The sequence below is a fragment of the Dysidea avara genome, chromosome 5 (assembly GCF_963678975.1).
Source record: "Dysidea avara chromosome 5, odDysAvar1.4, whole genome shotgun sequence".
In the NCBI taxonomy this organism is placed as follows: Eukaryota; Metazoa; Porifera; class Demospongiae; order Dictyoceratida; family Dysideidae; genus Dysidea; species Dysidea avara.
In genome coordinates this window covers 29,629,728-29,649,535 of record NC_089276.1, presented here as the reverse complement: position 1 = coordinate 29,649,535, position 19,808 = coordinate 29,629,728, and the positions used below count along the sequence as shown (strand labels likewise).

The window sequence follows — 19,808 nt, the reverse complement described above, 5'->3', positions numbered from 1 at the left end:
CTAGAGCGTTTTCAATATCGAACGCGATTCTGGACCACACGGGTGGTTGTTCTGATGGCGGAAGGTAAAGCAAAGCGGCTTCTAACTTTGAGAGAGGTAGAACGGGTTGATCAACAAGTACTGGGAAAAGGTGCTTATGGAGTGGTTTACGCAGTAAAATACAACAGAAAAGTTTGCGCTGCAAAACAGATTCATCCCATATTTGTTGAAGATCAAGTTAATCCAGACGAAAAGAAGAAGGTTGAAGTTAACTTTCTTCGCGAATGTGAGCAGTGCAGAGATCTCTGTCACCCCGAGTGTCACCCCAACATTGTAGAGTTCTTAGGAGTTTATTATCCACAAGCGGCAGAAGTGCATTCTAACATCCCTGTTATGGTTATGGAATTGATGGACAAAAGTTTAACAGCGTATTTGGAGGACAATAAATCTGTAGCAGAAACCACCCTCTCTGTAAAGGCTTCAATATTACTAGACGTAGCTCGTGGTTTAACTTACCTTCATACACGAAGCCCAGCAGTAATGCATAGGGATTTGTCTCCTAATAATGTGTTGTTAAAAAAAGTTGTCAACAAAAGTGGTGAATTGTTAATTGCAAAGATTGCAGATCTGGGGGTTGCCAAGGCAATACGAGCGGAGAAAAAGTCTACCCAAAGCAAACTCTCCATGATGCCAGGAACACAGGATTTTATGCCCCCAGAAGCGACACAAGATAACCCCATATATGATCTATCAATAGATGTATTCTCTTTTGGAGGAATTGTGCTCTTTGTAGCTACCCATAAATGGCCCTCACCAACTAGTTGGCTTGCAGATCCTTACTGCGATGAGCCTAAAGCTTTAACTGAAGTCCAACGACGGAAAAAGTATCTGGATCAAATGAGTGGGAAAATGAAGGATCTCAAATCACTGGTGATGTCCTGCTTGAGCAATAATCCTTCAAAGCGCCCAACAATGGACAAAGTGTACAACCAGCTTACAGAATTTAAGGTATGGTGAGTCTATAATAATGTGCACAATTATTATAATTGTATATTACTAAGCTTGATAAACATAGGGAAGTTAATGAAGCTTAATGCGGAGAAGATTATTGGTTGCATTTGTTATTATTAGTAGGACTGGTGGCCTCTGCCGTTTTGGCTAATCCAAGTCGTTGAATGAGACCTCTGCCAAAGGGGTGTGTTTAGAACAATAGTAATGTTGTCACCTTCATACACATCTACTCCTCCGTATCTGTTTCAGATTCAGACATTGCTTAGTGGGGAAATAGTGGGTTAAAAGAGACATGTATTTTACAGTTGTAACGTGGGAACGAGTGATTTGCCTGATATGTATGCCCAAATCCCGTGGGCACAGCCCAAGTGCTGTGAACATACATATTAGGAAAATCACAAGTGCCCATAGTACAGCTAATATGTTACACTTTCATTTCAGGCTGATTACCTTAAAGCCAATACAAGTGTAACCACAGGATTTGTTTTATATGCATGCCTGAAAGATTCGATTATGGTTAGGCATCAAGTAACATTGTAGCTACGATTGTTATAATAAACGGATGAGTCCTACTGATATCACGGAAAAGTCGAGTAGGGAAAATTTCAGGGACTTTACAAGTGTTTTAATGCTTTTGCATTGTTTAAAGACTAATCACAATGTATACTAAAGACCTAAAGGGATAAGCTTCGTTATAGAGTGGTTAATTGTGTCTCTGTAATGTGGGCCTGTCCTCATTAAACATGTGCCAAAATGTTTGTGAATGTACTGTAGACTAGTTCTCACCTTCAAGTAACATTTCCCAACTTGTAGAACAGCAAAGTGGTTCTTCTGGCAACACTTCAGTTTGCAGTAATGATCACGTGAGCATTAATTTATTCCCACAATCGATTTCGGTCTGAGCTTGTATAAAACAAACAGAAGGTAGTACCAATACCTCATCCACATCAAGGCCATGCTTACTTTGGTGAAAGTGGCTTGCTCTTTTAGAAGTGCAACCACTTTCCTGGGATACATTTCATTGTACACTGCTGTACATTTAGATGTCTCCCTGTGAAGAGGTATACACGGCAAATGTATCCTCTGGAATTCCTTTGATCTGAGGTGTGAAAGTGTTTACATATTGTGTTCAAACACATGTTGTCAAGTCTGAAAGCTATATAAAATTAACATCTGGATGTGACAAAAATCAGAGTATCCTGATGTCAGATCTTGTGAAATGAATTAGTTAGTTTGATGATTTGGAAGCGTATTAATGAGTCATTGCCTATTGCTAGTCCTGCTGCAACCAAGCTTCTTCTGTGAGCCCTTATAAGGCTCTACAGGGTTACTTGAAATGTTGTTGAACTCTACTGGGTGACTTGTTTCCAGCTGATTTCTCTACAGAATAAGGTGACTTGTTTCTAGCTGCATGATCCCTCTACAGGGTAACTGAACTCTTTTTGGGTGACTTGAAATGTAGTTGAACTCATGGTGACTTATTTCTAGTTGAATTCACTACAGGGTGACTTGGAATGTGGTTGGACTCTCTAAAGGGTGATTTGTTTTTCTGGCTGATCTCTCTACAGTGTGACTTATTTCTAACTGATCTCTCTACAGTGTGACTTGTTTTTAGCTTTCTAGCTGATCTCTCTCTACTGGATGATTTATTTGTAACTGAACTCATCACAGGTTACAATGAGGTAATTACAATAGGTTACAGCTGGTTACAGTGGGTTACAACAGCTAGGTTACAATGGGATAATTATAATGGATTGCCGTGAGTTACAACAGGAAACCACTGTAACCTGTTGTAACTCACCGTAACATATTGTAATCCACTGTAACCTACTGTAACTTGTGTAAACCACTGTAACTTTTTTTTTAACCACTGTACCCACTGTATTTGTTCATTATCAATTTTACTGGGTTGTACAAGAGGACAAATCTGCAAATCTACTCCCCACAAACACATGCATACAGTATCACAAGGCATTACAAAGACAATTAAACTACTAGGACTATAAGGACAAACAACTGGATTACTGTTTGTAGCCCACTGTAACCTACTGTAGCCTGTTGTAACACACTGTAACCTGTTGTATCCCACCATAACCTGTTGTAACTCGCCGTAACCTGTTGTAACCCATAGGCACTGTAACCTATTGTAACCCACTATAGCCTACCGTAACCCATTGTAGCTGATTAAAACCTATCATAACCTGTTGTAACACACTGTAACCTGTTGTAACCCACCATAACCTGTTTTTACTCACCGTAACTTGTTGTTACTCACCGTAACCTGTTGTAAACCACTGTAACCTTTTGTAACCCACTGTAACCTGTTGAAACTCACTGTAACCTGTTGTAACTCACTATAACCTGTTGTAATCCATTGTAACTTATTGTCTACTTCAGTGTAGCAAATTACATTTTATGGTAGCTTTTGTAAGTGTGCAAAAAGAAGAAAATAAGAAAAGTTGCGTGCTGGCTTCTTGGGCTGTACGACACATATTTAAAGCACTGATAATTAAGGTCCCATATTACAAGGGTCTGGGATGAATGCAATACAGAATCTTTGCTATAAAGCAAAGCCTTATAACATATAATGTAACTGGGTTTAGGAAAACTAGTCTTATCTCCCATGATAGCAGAATTGAAATTTCACCAAGAACACAAAACTACTGTACAGTAAATTAATTCTCAAATTTCATAATCAAAATCAGCTAGACCTAAGTGGTCTGCTTTTGCTGGCTACTTTTCCCAAGCACAGTGGTTATCTATACAAGTGGTTGGGGGCCCTAATGGAGCTCTATTCAACTTGTGAATGGCTGTATGTAGCTGTACAGTTCCGTGGTGTTGAATAAAGGCCTGTGTTGTAATTATTTTAGCCAGTTTTGAGACCTCAATGGCCCATAGCTTCATCTCTACTCCTTCCTCTTTATTTTTTTAAAACAGCCTCTTGCCCTCCTCCGGGCCCCTGCCTCCCACTCCTTTTCAAGCTTGCCTGGTACAGTCAACCTCAGTTTAAAAACTCTTTAAAATAGAGGGAAACTAAAGTGTTGGCTACTTGTACAGTAGATGTCTTGAAGGTATAAAACGTGTGAAAATATGGTACATGTAGCTTCAACCATTGGCGAGCTACAAACACACTGAATACTTTAAACCGACATTTCTCGATACTTTTAAATAGGCAATAAGACTAATTTTTCCAGACTGGGTCACATATAATTATGACATCACATATTGCATAATATGGGCATAAGCTCCATATCCATCAGTAATGATGAAGCACTTGTTAAGTTTTGTCATGCTGCAATAAAGAAACACCAAAAACTGTTGACCAATAAAGGATTAATAACATTAATGATGTAATGGCATCCTGGTGGAAGACAATTGCAAGATGTTGTATTAGCTTGTCATGCTACAGCATATATATGGTGTTCAAATTATATACGCTACCACAAGATATACATATTATTTGGGAAGAGTGCTTTAATGTATTTTTTGCCTTGTATTATAGCATCTTTCCAATTTTGTATATCTTTGGGTATATATGTGACCAGATATTTAAAACCAAACCGAATCGCACATCAGGCAAAATCAAACTAACACCCCCGGTGAGTTGCTACACTAAGTACTCAAGGCTGGTTTTAATATCTAACTCTTCTGGGTGGTGTGGCAAGCTTGAATGGTAATTTCTGAGGACCTGACGTGATGAGAATCAGTGTTGCACTTGTGGATGGCCTGTTATGATTAGCCAACATTTTCTGTGTTGCTTCTGCAGTGTGTCAGCCACTAAGGAGCCAGTATGTCCCAGTAACCTCATTCCTGGACTTTAACTGTAGTCCCTCTCTATTTTGAAGTCTATCTGTCACAACCTGCCACTCTCCTCCCCTTTTGAGCACTGGTGATACTTCTTTGCTCATCAAATTTTCTATTAATATTTCTTATTCAAGATTCGTGATTCATGTCAAGTGATAAAAGTACTTAAGTCAGCTGCAGGTGATTCAACAACATACTCTGGCAGTGAGTTCCATAGTTGGATAACTGTAGGCAGAAATGAGTGGCAGAAGGTGTTTGTTCTTGAGGATATAAACCTTTTACCACTCACTTAGAAAATCTTACCAGTCTTGATTTTTGTTCTTTTAGAGAAGTTTACAGGTTATTATTTAATCCAGTTTATTAATTAATATACAGATTATTAATAACATTAATGATGTAATCCGATCCAGTTACTAATAATCTTAGTAATAGTGACTTTCAAAGGTATGATGCATCTCTGGTGTATATTTCATACATGTGCTCACTACCCTTGGTAAGCTGGAATTCTTTGAAACTGTTTATCTTTAAACTACTGATGTTTGATTTGGATCGTTTTTCGAAAATCTAGTCACATTATTATTTTGAATACCACAAAATCTATTGTATAGTATCATATCATATACGTACATTATACAATAAACCCATGAGTATCTTTATTTTAGTGTAGCATTCCATTACCTGGCAGAAGATACAATGACAACTATGTGGAAGTGAGAATTATGTTGTGTAACCGATATATCCAGTGTGGTATAATGTTATGCACTTGTTTTTTACAGTTGTGTGTGATGTTTAACATTGATCTGTGCATGTACATCCATGCAGAAACAGCTTGGCTATAAAAAGGGCATGTCCATAAATGTGACCGGATCTGCAAAGACCCAACACAATTGTGCATTTTTCAAATTACTGTTTATTAAATATTTATAATCTACTTAGCCAAGTGTACCCTCTGGCAGAGTTTTAGCCTCATATGCCAATAACTCTAGAAGAAATTAATTGGCAAGGTTGAACGTAGAAAACAAGTCAATGATAAGGGTCCAATATTACTTTGTATAGTAAAGTTAGTTGTATTAACACAGTTCTTGGCTGCCAGTTCAGACAGATATCAGCTCTTTTGTTTGCTGTTACCTAAACTAAGAGCATTATAATAAAAGTATTCCACACACATACCACCCCATGATTAATGGTTGCATACGTACAGAACATGGATTTTTAAGTAATTGTTTGTTTTTAAGAAATTCTGTGTACATGGCAACAGGTCTTTGTTCATATCCACTTTTTGTGTTTTTTAACTAAGTATCCAATGGTTGTTGTACAAGTGAGGAGACCCAACATATCAACTTCATATCCTATAGACAGCACTATGCTTAGCCATTTTCTCCCTTGGCATATGATGCTGCCATTACTGTTATACACAATGTAGCTAAACGTTTGCTGAAACAGTTATCACAACTCTTTCAAGAATCATGCACACAACAAGATATATTCTTGATAGCACTGTTTTGCAGAATAACTTAAGTAGAGACTTGGAACCAAAATATGATTTATAGTTCTTGCACAAAATCTATGGGCAAGCTTTGAAGTTTGTATATATGTACTTAACAACGGAATTTTTTACTTTTACAGTTAGATTTTATCAATAGGCAGTACCCTAAACTAAGACCAAGCAAGAAATCCACAGAGTAAGATGAACATTATTTGTACATAAATATTTTTAAATTTAGATGTTGTCATTAAAATGTGACCTAATTTTAGAAAACCATCGACATCCGCACATTTTTCAAAATTCATTTTATTGGTTCTTGGGACAGAGGAATGGACTAGTTAAGTTTCAGCTTATTATCAGTGTGGACTAGACAGCCGGACGAGCAATAAATCGATATGTGCAGTAACCATCAAGGAAACAATCTATAGAAACCATCATAACGTACTGATACAATAGTGTCTGGCATTGAATCTTGACTCATTGTGTTTGCCATGAACTTGTAAATCTACCAAGACAAGGTTGAATTTTTAAAACCACAAAGTATGCTTCTGTTGGTGTTACATAATTTACCCATCAGTGAGGTGATAAAAGGTTTTCTTTACCCATTGCTTTTAAATGTGCAAAAGTTCTATCATGTGTAAATCGACAGTTTTCCCAAATTTGGTCACATATACGCTGTATATGTTCAGATTAAGCATTCATGGCATACTTAGTTTAATATAATAATTATAGAACAGATACTGTGTATTATTACCTGCCATGAATGACATGTATATATACATCCGTTTTGCATAAATATTGTCTGGAAATATAATGGGAAAGTGGTTTGATGAAGGATTTGAAGCCAGGCCATTTCAAAAACATGATACCATATGATTTATTATAATTGCTATAAACCATTTGGGAATTGAATTTCAAAGTTCAGGCTGAGTGTAATTGTGACTGATTGATAATAATACGTATATATGCATATTTTTATTATTGCTTGAGTGATGCATGGGTTAAGGTTGGGCTAGTTAACACATGCAGTGCAATTATAATGAGTTTTGTTTATGCAGTGATCTAGCTATAGATGCAGTAAAGAAGCCATCAACAGCAAGAGATTCTTCAGAACGTTTATGGTGTGTGTACATGTGTGTGTGTACAATGTATATAGAGTACCCATCAATGTCTAGTATTTTGTCTTGAATAGAGGTGTCATAAGTAGGCATAGCAACTTGAGGGGGCAAAAGGGAACTGAAGCCGCTCTATTGATTTTAGTTTGCGAAAAGGTTGATATTCTGTACTCAATCAGAACAGTCAGTTGTTCTAATAGAGCAGTTGGTACACAACTCATGATCAATCTTAGAAGGTTAAAATTCAAAATTTTCTTATGGGGCATGCCCCCAGGCCCCCATAGAGAGATTGTGCTACTGTAAGTGTGCTTTGCACACTGTTGTTGTATTATGTACCTAGCTTTGAAACAGACCTTGTAACTAAAAATATATCTTGCTACGTACGTCTACATACAAGTATGCAGATACTGAAGCCACCATATATGTTCAGTAGTCTTTTACTGCATACAAATGTTTGTTGCTGTTTGGGACAACTGTTTGTGAAGAATTACATGCATACTGTAGTTTAAGCTATAATAATTAATATGATAGTGTGACATAGTGACTTATGTCATGCACACACCAAGCAATAGGGAACCTTTGTTTTGTAATTTGGAAGTGATGTACATTTGATTATTTAGGCTACATCCTTTTGTACCATAGATATAAGGCAGCCTTACAAGGTTAAGGTGACCTTATTGCTGTATTAGGACTTTGTGATTTTTGTAAGTCTTCCTTCAGGAAGTTAGGTAATTCAGTTTTGTAGTATAAATAGAGAGCACATTTTGCAGTTTGGATGAGTGGTATGAATGGTTGAGTTGAGTTAAGCCCATTAAAGTGCTTATAACCTTGGAGAGCAAAGCCAGCTTAGCACCTTAATCACTCGGATTCGCGACAGATAGTCACTAAAAGTGATTGTGGAACCTTTGGTATTAAGTTTGATACTGTCTAGTGCTTTTAGACATCTTGAGAATTTTGAGAATCTTTCTTTACTAGGTTTACCCTATTTGTTTGAATATAAGAATTGTTTCTACAAAGAAAAACAAAGCTGAAGCTAATTACAGTATAACAGTAATTGTATTTAAAGGCACCTAACACGAACTATAGTATGTACGTGTTAAGCTGGATCCTCAAAAAATTTAATAACTCATGGATGCAATTACACACGATCTTGAAATTTCGTTCATTTGTAGCACTGCTTGACCTGCTAAAAATATTTTGAAATCTTTTTGTTCAATTTTCTGACATGATATTTAGGGCTGATCAAAAATTTCACTATACATTTCCTATGTGGAAGCCATAAAAATACGGTGTCCATTACATCCTCTTCCTGAGCTTGTAATGGAACCAAACCATACTTGTCTGTTGTAGACACCTGAAATGTTAACTCTCTTGAGAAAAAAATCCACTTTTAATTTTAGCTGTTTTTTCAGGATCCAGCTCAACTTGTACAAACTATAAGTCTGTGGTCTATGCTTAATGTGCTGAGTTAAAGATAGGTTAGATAAGTGTTGTTTCTGTCAATTGCTGCATTAAATAAATGCTATAAGTATTGCATGTTCACTACTTTTAGTTTTAGCTTCATCAAATTGAAAGTTTTTTTTATTTCCAGCTAAAAAGTAGTGAGCCTCTGGCCTCACTGGTCGCATCTACTCTGACGCCCTTCGACTTTAGTCTACATTGTATGTGAAAAAATCTCAACTTTTGCATTAAATGAATAACATGCCAATGTAGAGACCATATTATTGTGCCACCAACGTTTTATCGATTGGATCACTCCTTCGTTCTTGAATTAATATAATTTTTAATGTTAGAATGGCAATAAAAAAATAATTGCTGTATACATTAGCAGCCAAAGCCCTTACTTCATGTATTTTAATACCACCAATGAAAATAATAGTCAAAATAATACACAACAGTTTGTCTCTTAAGTAATCAACTCAAATGATAAGTTTTAAGAGTTATGGAGGTGCTTTGTGGCAGTGTCCTGACACTCCAGTTTTATTATGCACACTTATAAATTGTCAGGTAGCTAGCTAACTAGTACCTTGCAGCTTGCACACAGCTACAATTTTACCAAAAATTGCCTCCAAATACCACCTCAAAATGTACAATTTTAGTGGGGGGATGTCCCCAGACTGATGAGCCTTATTACTTTCACTTTACTCTGACACCCCTGCTAAAGTCCTAAAAGTGTAAACTTCTTTGTAGAGTAGTGTTATCTGTGATGAGGGTGTTGCAGATTCAAAAATGTGCCAGTATGCTTGTGAATGCGCTATAAGACTAGTTAAATAGCATTTCCCAACTTGTAGAATGGCAAGGATACTGAAACGCCTTCATTTGAGTGCTTCTTGTAGTGAAACTCCAGTTTGTGGTAATAGTCATGTGAACATTAGCCACCATAGTTGATTTCAGTCTGTTCTTTTATAAAACAAAAAGGGTGATACCACATACAGAATAAAAATACCCTATCTCAACATTGAGACACAAGATGTTATGTGGTGGGGTGTAGTGTGTGCCCATATGGCCTATTTTCACAGACCCAGTTACATACATTTACGACTGTTCTATAAGAAGATCATACATAACTGGGTGACTACTTTATTAGAGTATCTCTACCTTGCTGCTGATAAATCAAACTAGGGGTGTGGTTGTTGTACTCTATCTGGATATATTTTTGGGCTGTAGTCACACACTATTTATTTGTAGTGAACCAATCGTTACAAGTACAGCTACAGTATTTACTCCCTCTATAAGAGCTTCAAATAATTTTGTGTCTAAATGCACTTCTCCAAGGAAAGTGTCAATATCAAAACTTAATGCAATGGTTTGGCTTCCTAATAAAATTAAGGATATAACAGTCATTAGAAGTGGGGGTGAAAAGCAGGGGCAAATTGTAGTGAGCAGAGTCTCATCGGTACTCAAAAAGGCACATACATGCCACAGATGAGTTTCTTATTCTAACTTCATGTACTGTAGTTTAGCCTCTAACATTGTAAATGTAATCAGGCTGGCAGGAAGACCAATATTATGGTTTTGGCAATTATTTTTAGAATTTGATAAAGGGATTATCACAGTGCTAGTTGGCCTCTATTGCCACATTATATTATTTCTTGAACTGTACTATGCAAATTATCTTAAGTTGTAATTCTCCTGCACTGATGTTCTACAGCAAAAAAAATCAAAAGTAGTTATACTTGTACCCATTTAGGTATGTTGGTTCCATATCATTTGCTAAAGTGAAGAATATGCTCAGCAATGTTTATGATGGAGTGTTCCTAGTACGTGAAGATGACACACAAAAAGGAGAATATGAAATCTGCTTAAGGTGATTCATCTATTTGTTGTGGCATACTTAGTTAGTTTTTTATCATTTGTGACAGATGGGGATCAACACCTCAACGTATCAAGATATTCATTAATCCAAAGACAAATCATTTCTATTTGACAAATGCAAGAAGTTTCTCTACCATTTATGTAAGAAAGCTAATACTACATGTGTAACATGAACTTAGTCTAATATCTGTAAACTCCTGTGCACCAGGATATAAAATGCTTAATATATTCTATAAACTCATATTTCATTGCCTTATTATATAAGTATAAGGAATTTTAAGTTTGATTAGGGATCATAGAAAAAAGTACGGAAACAAGGGAGGTCACCTACACCTGTAGATATACTAGTGAACATTTAATCCCTAATTCAGTCTATACCCAAGACCAAGACTGAATTAGGGATTAAATGTTCACTAGTATGTCTGCAGGTGTAAGTGACCTCCCTTTTTTCTCAACTTTTTTCTATGATCCCTAATCAAACTTAAAATTCCTAATTTGTCCTTATACTTGTTTGTTTACTTTTTGTAACATTATTTCGACAAGTGAACCCATGCATACCGCATCAAAAGAAAGGATGTTTTTGTCAGAACACGTGCCCCAGCTATCAAATACTGCTTCAAAAGTACAGTGGTTATTATGCTTCATTTTCAACTATGTTCAGCCCATTACACAGCACTACAAATGAAAAACAGTAGAAGAAGTGCCTCTGCAATCAATCCAGTCATCACGAAAAATACGGCAATTCATGTGCCTCAACTATCAATTACTGTCTCAAAAGTGCAGTGGCCAGTACACTTCACTATCAGCTATGGTCAGCCTGTTTTACAGCATTACAAACAAAGAACAGTATTAGAATTGCCTCAGAATCTGCAATCAATCCAGTTACCACGGAAAATACAAATGATCTCCATTTACAAACGTATTGCAAGAAAGCCATGCATCGTGCTACCGCGAATCAACATCTTGAGCTGTCAGCAAAAGGAAATGGGACACAAAGGAGGACAAAGGTAAGTCTATGATGCGTGCGTTGTACGTACTGCGATATGCCAAAAGGCACATCTCGGGACAAAGCAACGTCAAACAGTGAAAAAATCAAGCCCATAGCCTTAGCTGTTATTGAGTTATGCTTGCCTGAAGGCATCAGGCAGGACGGCAGGCAGGCAGACAGTTAGACAGTAGAAAATTCCACTGAATATATATATATTTAATTTTGTAGTAATTTTTATTGGAAGTCTTTAGGATTGTACTGAAGACATTCTTGGGCTTGGATATACCTAACCAATACTGCCAATGCATCAGGATGGTATTGTGAAGCTGGTTTTTGTGTGATTATTTTGGCCACAAAAACCCAAATCTCCATGATCCCTAATATTCAGTACTACCATGAATAAAATAATGTGATAGCTGCAAACCTAATGTTGACTATATCAATGAAAAGCAAAGAGCAAATAATAAATGCCGCTGGTTCAGCTGCAAAATATTTACTGTATTTTAAAAATTATATATAATACTGCATGCAATTTAGTTATGTATATCATACTTATCAATGTATTTGTTTTGTAGGAGTTAGTTGAATACTATCAAAAGAATTCTTTGAGTACTGTTTCCCCTGATATTGCTACTACACTGAAATATGCCTATTACATTGTGAGATCTCCACCCAAACGACCAATTCTAGTTCCATGGCACAACTCTCCTGCAACCATTCGTCAACTTCGATCTAACACCACACCTGTTCAACTCAATGAAGAAGTACCTATATACACACACACATAAAACATATTATAGCATTTGATGGTTGTTCATTTTTATGCCATGCAAAATCTTTTATTCACTTTCAGGACAAACTACTAACCAAGGGTAAGGGTTTCATGGAGAAATTCAGATTAAGTTGGAGGATGAGTAGAAAGCAAATAGATTGTAGCAGTGACAGAGCACTCAATGCTTCATACCAAAAGATTAATGTAAGTATTCTACCATGTGACAGTTTTGGTGCGGTATTAACCATGAGACTGTAAAGCACAAGGACCACAGACCTGAGTGCGAGTACTTTAGGCATGCATTTATTATACTGGAATGATTTCAGGTATACTACACCTGTAGGTAGTGGAAAGCATTAGGAAATATTCCAGAATAATCAGATCAGTTCTGTTAATATATATAATTGGTGTAAAATTATAAGTAGGGTAATGCAAAAATTTCTGGAAACAGAGCAAACATAAAATGGTTGAAAAGATTTAGGTACTCTAATAGAGCATTCACATACTGTAATAAAGCAGTCAACTTCAAGTCGTATAATTTTATTGGTGAATAAAAAAGAATTGCCTGAAAGAATATTTGGAAGATTTTGGAGATAGAGCGCATATACATGAAGTGTCCATGTTGCAACTATAGTGGATATATAAGGAGTTGAACCCTGGGAAATCAGCTAAAAAAGGAAGTTGGAATTTTAAGAGAATCAACATTTCAGCCAACCATATAAATTAGTGGTGACAGTAAAGGTGTCAATAGCATATACACATGTGCAATTTGGCTCCGATACAAGATTGGGAAATAAATGCAACAGATGGCAACTTTTGTGGATTCCCAAAGCAAATGTATGGTGAAAATTTTGATTGGTCATAAATATTGTGTCAGACGTTTGACTGAAAAGAGATTTGTTAGCAAGTCAAGCAGTACTACAAAATTGTAATTCCATCCTTCAGTTATTAAAGGTTTTTTGAGGACAACACATACATAATGCACAATATGTTTCACTTGGGTTAAATCATCTGCAAGCGTGGGAAATTGCAGGCATGCCTTGCAAATGTATTTACTGCCATGTGATTTCAATTGCAAATAACAGTATAAGGATATTACTTAAGCAAAACATAAGTGTATATACAAAAGAATACAGAAAGCTTCAATTGTGGGTGTTCAACTAAGTATAGAAAGCCAAAACGCAAGCTCATAATGATGTTTGATGTGTACCAAAGTACTTTCTTTACCAGCTATGGATAAACTAAAGTTGTGAACAATGCTGATGGGTAAATTCTCTTAAGATCACCAATGATCACAAATTTATCATGCAAAGTGTCACTATATCAAAACAACAAATATATATTCATCAAAGAATCTGGGAATACCATTAACGTCTACCTCTATTTCTTGCCAATGCATTTCTGAGCCCTCCTAGCAGTGCTATATGACATTTGAATATACACCTTCTCTTCCCTTTAAAGTGAGGTGTGAAATAGTACAGTAGAGTGTATGTAACAATAAAAATGTGTACAGTCACATCTACCTGTATAGTGGTATGGTGATGATGCACATTTGTGTCAATGTGATGTCATGAATACTCCTCATGTATTCCTATTATATATAAATAATTATATTTATTAATTTAGTACTTATGTCATTTCATGGACTTACTATTTTGGGGAATGTTTTCAGGAAGAGCTCTGGTACCATGATAGAATTTCGCATACTGATATTGATGAACTTCTGAAAGAAGATGGCGACTACCTGGTTCGATTCTCAGAGAACAGGCAGTGTTATGTGCTGACAGCTATGTGTGAAGGAGAAGCTACTCACTTTCAAATTAAAGAAGTATGTAGTATGGTGCATTTGTGTAATTAAACTTAAATTAAAGTGGGTATACATATTTGCATTTGTATATTTTGAATATAACGGGTCTTAGTCTGTATTTAACTACTTTATGTGTAATTAGCCCGAAATAAATGCAGTCATATAAACACTAACTCAAGTTAACATGTTGTTTTTAGAGTCTGGTGATATTTTGTGCCTAAAAGTTTAAATTCTAGACAGATGACCTTTTGCAAGTTCCATATTCACTATCAAATAATAAGCCAATGATATTGCAGAAGTTGTGAATATAGATGGCTAATGCTACGTATGTATATGTGTTAAAGAAATATCAGATTGATTTTTGTGGTGTAGCGTAGCTGTAAAATGGGCATATTATATTCTTGGTTAGATAAAGAGAGGAGGTGGTTATTCGCTGTGTGGGCCAACTTTTCCCAGCATTGGTGATCTTCTCAGACACTATATTGAAAGTCGAATTGTCATCAATGAACAAACTCAAGCTGAGCTCCTTCTTAAAAGACCCATCATCAAACAAGCAACTACTGAGCAATGTTTCAACAACATTGTTCCTGATAAAGACGCTTATAGTAAGGATGGTATAGCTCGTATATTTTCTGCAGCTCTGAAGGATACAGGAGAACATATTACTGTCAAGGTGTGTCACTCTGAAAAACAAGACTTCCTTAATGAGGCCAAACTGATGGAGCAGTTTAATCATCCAAACATTGTCAAACTTCTCAGCGTGTGTACAGAGCCAATGTACTTTGTGTTGGAACTGATGTCTGGTGGAGACTTTCTAAGTTTCTTACGTAAACATGGTACATATCAAACGCGGTACCAATTAACCAAGTACTCCCTTGATGCTGCCCTGGGGATGGAATACCTAGCTTCTCAAAGTTGCCTTCATCGAAATTTGACTGCTAGGAGTTGTCTGGTTGGGAACAACAATGAAGTGTTGAAAATTTCAGATTTCAGCATGTGCATACAGTCAGAGAAAGGGATTTTCATACAAACCGATGAAATTACCCAAACTCCAATTAGGTGGACAGCTCCTGAGGTATGTAGTAAAAATCAGTTGCCAGTCTATTACCAAAAGGTCTATTATCATATTTATAGGGATGTAATTTATGTACAAGTTTTAATATTTACAGTGCACAATTTTCTGAGTATAATTTTTGCTGATTTCACAATATCATGAATATTTGCATGATTTTCACTCTGAAATTTTGTTATTTGGATTATATCATTGCTGTGTATAAATCAATCCCACAAACAGTCAACTGGTGAAACAGCATGTCCTTTGAAAAGCTAAAAAAGGTGGTACCTATACAATAGTGCTGAAAGCAAACCATTTTAACAATAACAGCATCCACCTCAAGAGGAGGCATATAAGAATTTTTTTATAGCAAAGATGGTATGTTTCCTATTTAGTATGACTGAACTGTGAATGCATCAAATTGGCAAAATGCATTTTCTATGTTGACCACTTGTGTGTTGTGCACCTACACCAGCTTCCCTCAACAGTACAACACACTCAAATCTGTGCGGAAATTCAGAGTATCTGACAAAAGTTTTGATATGAGTTTTTTTCCTACAAAAAGCATGCCTCTGATCATGCATGGGAGCTTTATTAAACCAAGTGCACCTGGTTTACTGAAATTTATTTCCAAAAGTGTGTGTGTGTGCTTTTGTCTATATTAATTTGTCCATATGCTTCCATGTGAGCAAAACCATTAAAAGGTAGAAGCAGCCTATGCATATGAAGTAAATGCTAAACAAAGTCTGCATAAAGCTTCTGCACAGGTAAACTTTGCTCTGAGGTGGTTTCATTTTGGTGGTCTGAAATATGGAAATGGTGACCCTCCTCAGACTTTGTGAACTGTCTTCCCTTTGAGTTTTACAAGTGTTTAGCAACTGAAGAACAATGGTGCAGGCTTCATAGACTACCAGGAATAGCCTATCCCCTAAAGGTGGTTGGAAGAGGGCATGTCCCATACTTATGCAAGCGAAAATGTAGTGCAACCTTGTGGCTTTGTCAAGAGGGAAAGCACAATAGACAACTATAAAACAGTTGAGAAGATACCTGTTTGAATAGCACTTCCTTAGGAGTGCATAGCAACATGCTGCATGGCATCTGGTTAGCACAACATCAACTTGTTTACAATAATTAGTGTATTGCTGTATACATAATGCATTAACGTGTTGTTTTTTTTAGACATTTCAACTTGGCATTTACACTACTGCTAGTGATGTTTGGAGCTATGGAGTTTTACTGTTTCAAGCATATTCGTGTGGAAAAGTGCCATATTTTGAAACACGTGACATAGTAAGTTGCATGCATTGTACTGTTGCTCCATATTAGTGTTGATATGGTGTATATAGATGCTCTATTTATCTTCGTTACATGCAGAGTATAAACATTACTTCTCTATTTTTTACAATATGTTTAATCACAGTCAGGGCCGCCCAGAGAAATTAAGGGGCCCAGGGCAAAGAGTTAAAGTGGGGCCCTTGACCCAAGTTGTAAGGTGAAGACCAAAACAAAAAAGGTCACAACCTGCTGGTAATAACAATAACTACCAATCACCAACCATATCTCCTTATCTATAAGCTTGCTACACTGCTCCTCTGAAGAATACTGTGACTGCTCTATTAGAGTATTTAGATCTGACTGCTCTATTAGAGTATATCGATCTTTTAAACAGGTATTCAGGGGGCCCTTCATGGGGCCTCCTGGGGCCTCCTGGGGCCCCTTTCAGGCTGGGGCCCGGGGCAAAATGCCCCAGTTGCCCCCCCCCCCCCCCCCCTGTGGGCGGCCTGATCACAGTCAATATATGGTTGAGAAAATTAATCAGATTAGTGTGTAGTTTGTGAACCTTCTCAGCTTTTATATGTTCTGACTTCTGGTGATAAATACAGATAATTTATGAGGTTGATACCATTTGGCTAGGCATGCATCTATTTCGCTGAAATAATTCCAGGATAGATAGTGAAAAGAATCTGAGAATATTCCACAATAACTGATGAATAATTGGTGCAAAATTATAAGTTTTCCTTGCAGCATTCTTTTGGATACACCACTGAAATGTTACTAGCATAAAAGTGGTTGAAAAGGTCAAGACGCTCTAGTAGAGCAGTCACTTACTCTAATAAAGCAGTCAACTTCAAATCTGTGATGCTAATATATATTGCTGACCCATGACGCAGTTGCTGCTCTGCTTGTTCTGTGCTCCAGAGCAAGAAACATTTTGTTTGTCGCCAAAAAGCTGCACATATTGTGCTGCCACCGGAAACTGACCAATAAAATCAAACCATCAATACTTTGAGTTGATGGTAGACTACTTGAACAATGTTGAGAGTGAATATCGTGGCATACGAAGAACCCTACAAACTGCTGCAACAAAAAATCACGTGATTTTAAGACATTTGTATCATTTTCTACCAGAAGAAAGTGACAAACTTGGCTGCCACGCTGGTGTTATTCAAGTTGTGAAATCAAAGGTGGTGGCCAAGAAATGGCTGCAATGATGTTAATGCTAAAACATTTTAATGATGGCTGTGTGCATTGTTAAAATTTATTAGCATTAACATCATTGCAGCCATTTCTTGGCCGCCACCTTTGATTTCACAACTTTTTTCACCCAGGCTTTTTAAGTTTGCACCATTTTTTCACAGCTTGGCTGTTTTTGTGTGGATTCAAGTTACACATAGCCTAACACATGACAATAGTTAGGTAGTTGATTGGAGGATATGGATTTTTCGCATTGCGGACCCTAGCTATAGCTACCTCAGTAGTAGCTAGCTAGCTAGATGACGAAATAATAACTCTTCAGCAATTTTTCACTGTTAAATCTTACCAGAAAATGCAAGTGAAGCTAACAGTAATCAGCTTAAATGTTTCGGATTAAGACACTCTCTGGCGAACAACTGTTGCAACGTGACCTTGATAACCTTTTAGCTGGAGTACATCCTCTAATTTACATCTAAAAATCTTTAACTGGAAGTTTCCTACATTAGTGGTATAACATAAACAATCGCATAAAGATCTTGGAGTTACACTAAGTTGATAATCTTGAATGGAAAACTCATCATGACATTATTTTAAGTAAAGCTAATAAGATATTGGATCTTGTACAAATAACCTTCAGTTCATCTATACCACAACTGACTAAAAGTTAAAGTATCTCTGATCAAGTCTCAATTCATGTACTGCTCCCCTATCTGGCATCCGTATTTAGTGAAAGACATCAATAACGTAGCTATATAGAACATCTTCAGAGACAAGCCATAAACTATACTATATTCTGAACAATTACATTTGCGACTATAAAACTAGACTTCTCAAACTAGAGCTTCTCCCATTAATCAGGGGCGGATCTAGGGGGTGGGCTTTGGGGGCTGAAGCTCCCCTCCCCCCCTCACTTTTAGGCTTTACTTGATCAATATGTTGAGGATTATAATTAAATTTTGTTTTAGCATAATTATATGATCACTGATAATACAAATAATACTCATAAACCCACCTTATATAAACATCTTTCCAAGGCATTATTAGTGGATTTATGCTAAAGGCTATGTAACAAGGACCTGGATCAGCATTGGAGGTGTACAAGATCGAGATACTCTAATAGAACAGTCACCTAACTACTCTAATAGAACATTCAGTTTAAGCAATAGTGGTCACTTATACAAGAAACCCTAACTACTGTAATATGCTTATGCCTGCCACAAATTTTAGGAGAATAATAATAGTTAACTAAAAAGGATTGCCGCAAAGAATTATCAGAAACTTTTGAGCATAATACCTATACAGCACGAATTTGAGCATTGTCTTCTACTTACAGTGTGTTTGTGTACATGTACAGTGCATATGTTAAAATTGTTTCCTTGTGTGTAGGATATACAAGGACACCTTAGGGAAGGAAAAAGGATGCCAGCACCAGTGGCTGCTCCCAAAGTGGTTTATGATGAGGTTATGCTGAAATGTTGGTGTTATATACAAAAAGAAAGGCCAACATTCAAAGATGTTGTAGTTAAGCTTAATTCCATTCTAGTGCAGTTACCAAGGCAATGAAACTAATCTATTAGGCACACATGTATGGAATGTTAGAAGACACTATTGCAGTTGTTTTATGACAGCTATCGTATATATTGCATTTTGTAGCCTTTTGGCAGTCTATAATGTTTGTAAATTGCAATAAATGTACAGTATTAACAGTTAGTCAGAGAAACGTTTCCCAATGCACTTATTATCTAATAGGTAGGTAAGACTTCACATGTTTGTGATAACACTACATTTTAGTTAAAACTATAATTTATCTTATCATGCATGCATATAGTAATTTTTCATCATATAAATGTGTTACGACCTATAGCTAACTAACTCAATACGATTTTGATTATTATTAGTTAATATCAACCTGTAAAGAAGGCTACTAAAAGCCTTTTTCATGTAGTGGCCTTTCTCTATTAGTTAAGGCCATTAAAAGTAAAGCAGAAATTACAGAAAGTGC

The 19,808-nt window shown here is 36.5% G+C and overlaps 1 protein-coding gene across 1 annotated transcript; it reads left to right on the top strand.

Moving 5' to 3' along the window:
* On the top strand, positions 1-19,516 carry LOC136255899 (uncharacterized). The gene is made up of 12 exons (XM_066048799.1): positions 1-987; positions 5,457-5,504; positions 6,421-6,476; positions 7,339-7,401; positions 10,586-10,702; positions 10,758-10,851; positions 12,274-12,462; positions 12,552-12,674; positions 14,143-14,298; positions 14,687-15,352; positions 16,511-16,621; positions 19,193-19,516. Exons 1-12 carry the CDS (start codon positions 55-57, stop codon positions 19,367-19,369), a joined length of 2,733 nt encoding a protein of 910 aa, XP_065904871.1. The 5' UTR covers positions 1-54; the 3' UTR covers positions 19,370-19,516.
* Positions 19,517-19,808: the final 292 nt, after the last annotated feature.

What these genes read in the sequence shown, in the direction of transcription:
- LOC136255899 (XM_066048799.1), top strand. Translation starts at nt 55, where the DNA reads ATGGCGGAAGGTAAAGCAAAGCGGCTTCTAACTTTGAGAGAGGTAGAA. An exon ending in ACCAGCTTACAGAATTTAAG is followed by an intron (nt 988 to 5,456) that starts GTATGGTGAGTC and finishes TCTTTATTTTAG; the next exon opens with TGTAGCATTCCATTACCTGG. An exon ending in CTGTTCAACTCAATGAAGAA is followed by an intron (nt 12,463 to 12,551) that starts GTACCTATATAC and finishes ATTCACTTTCAG; the next exon opens with GACAAACTACTAACCAAGGG.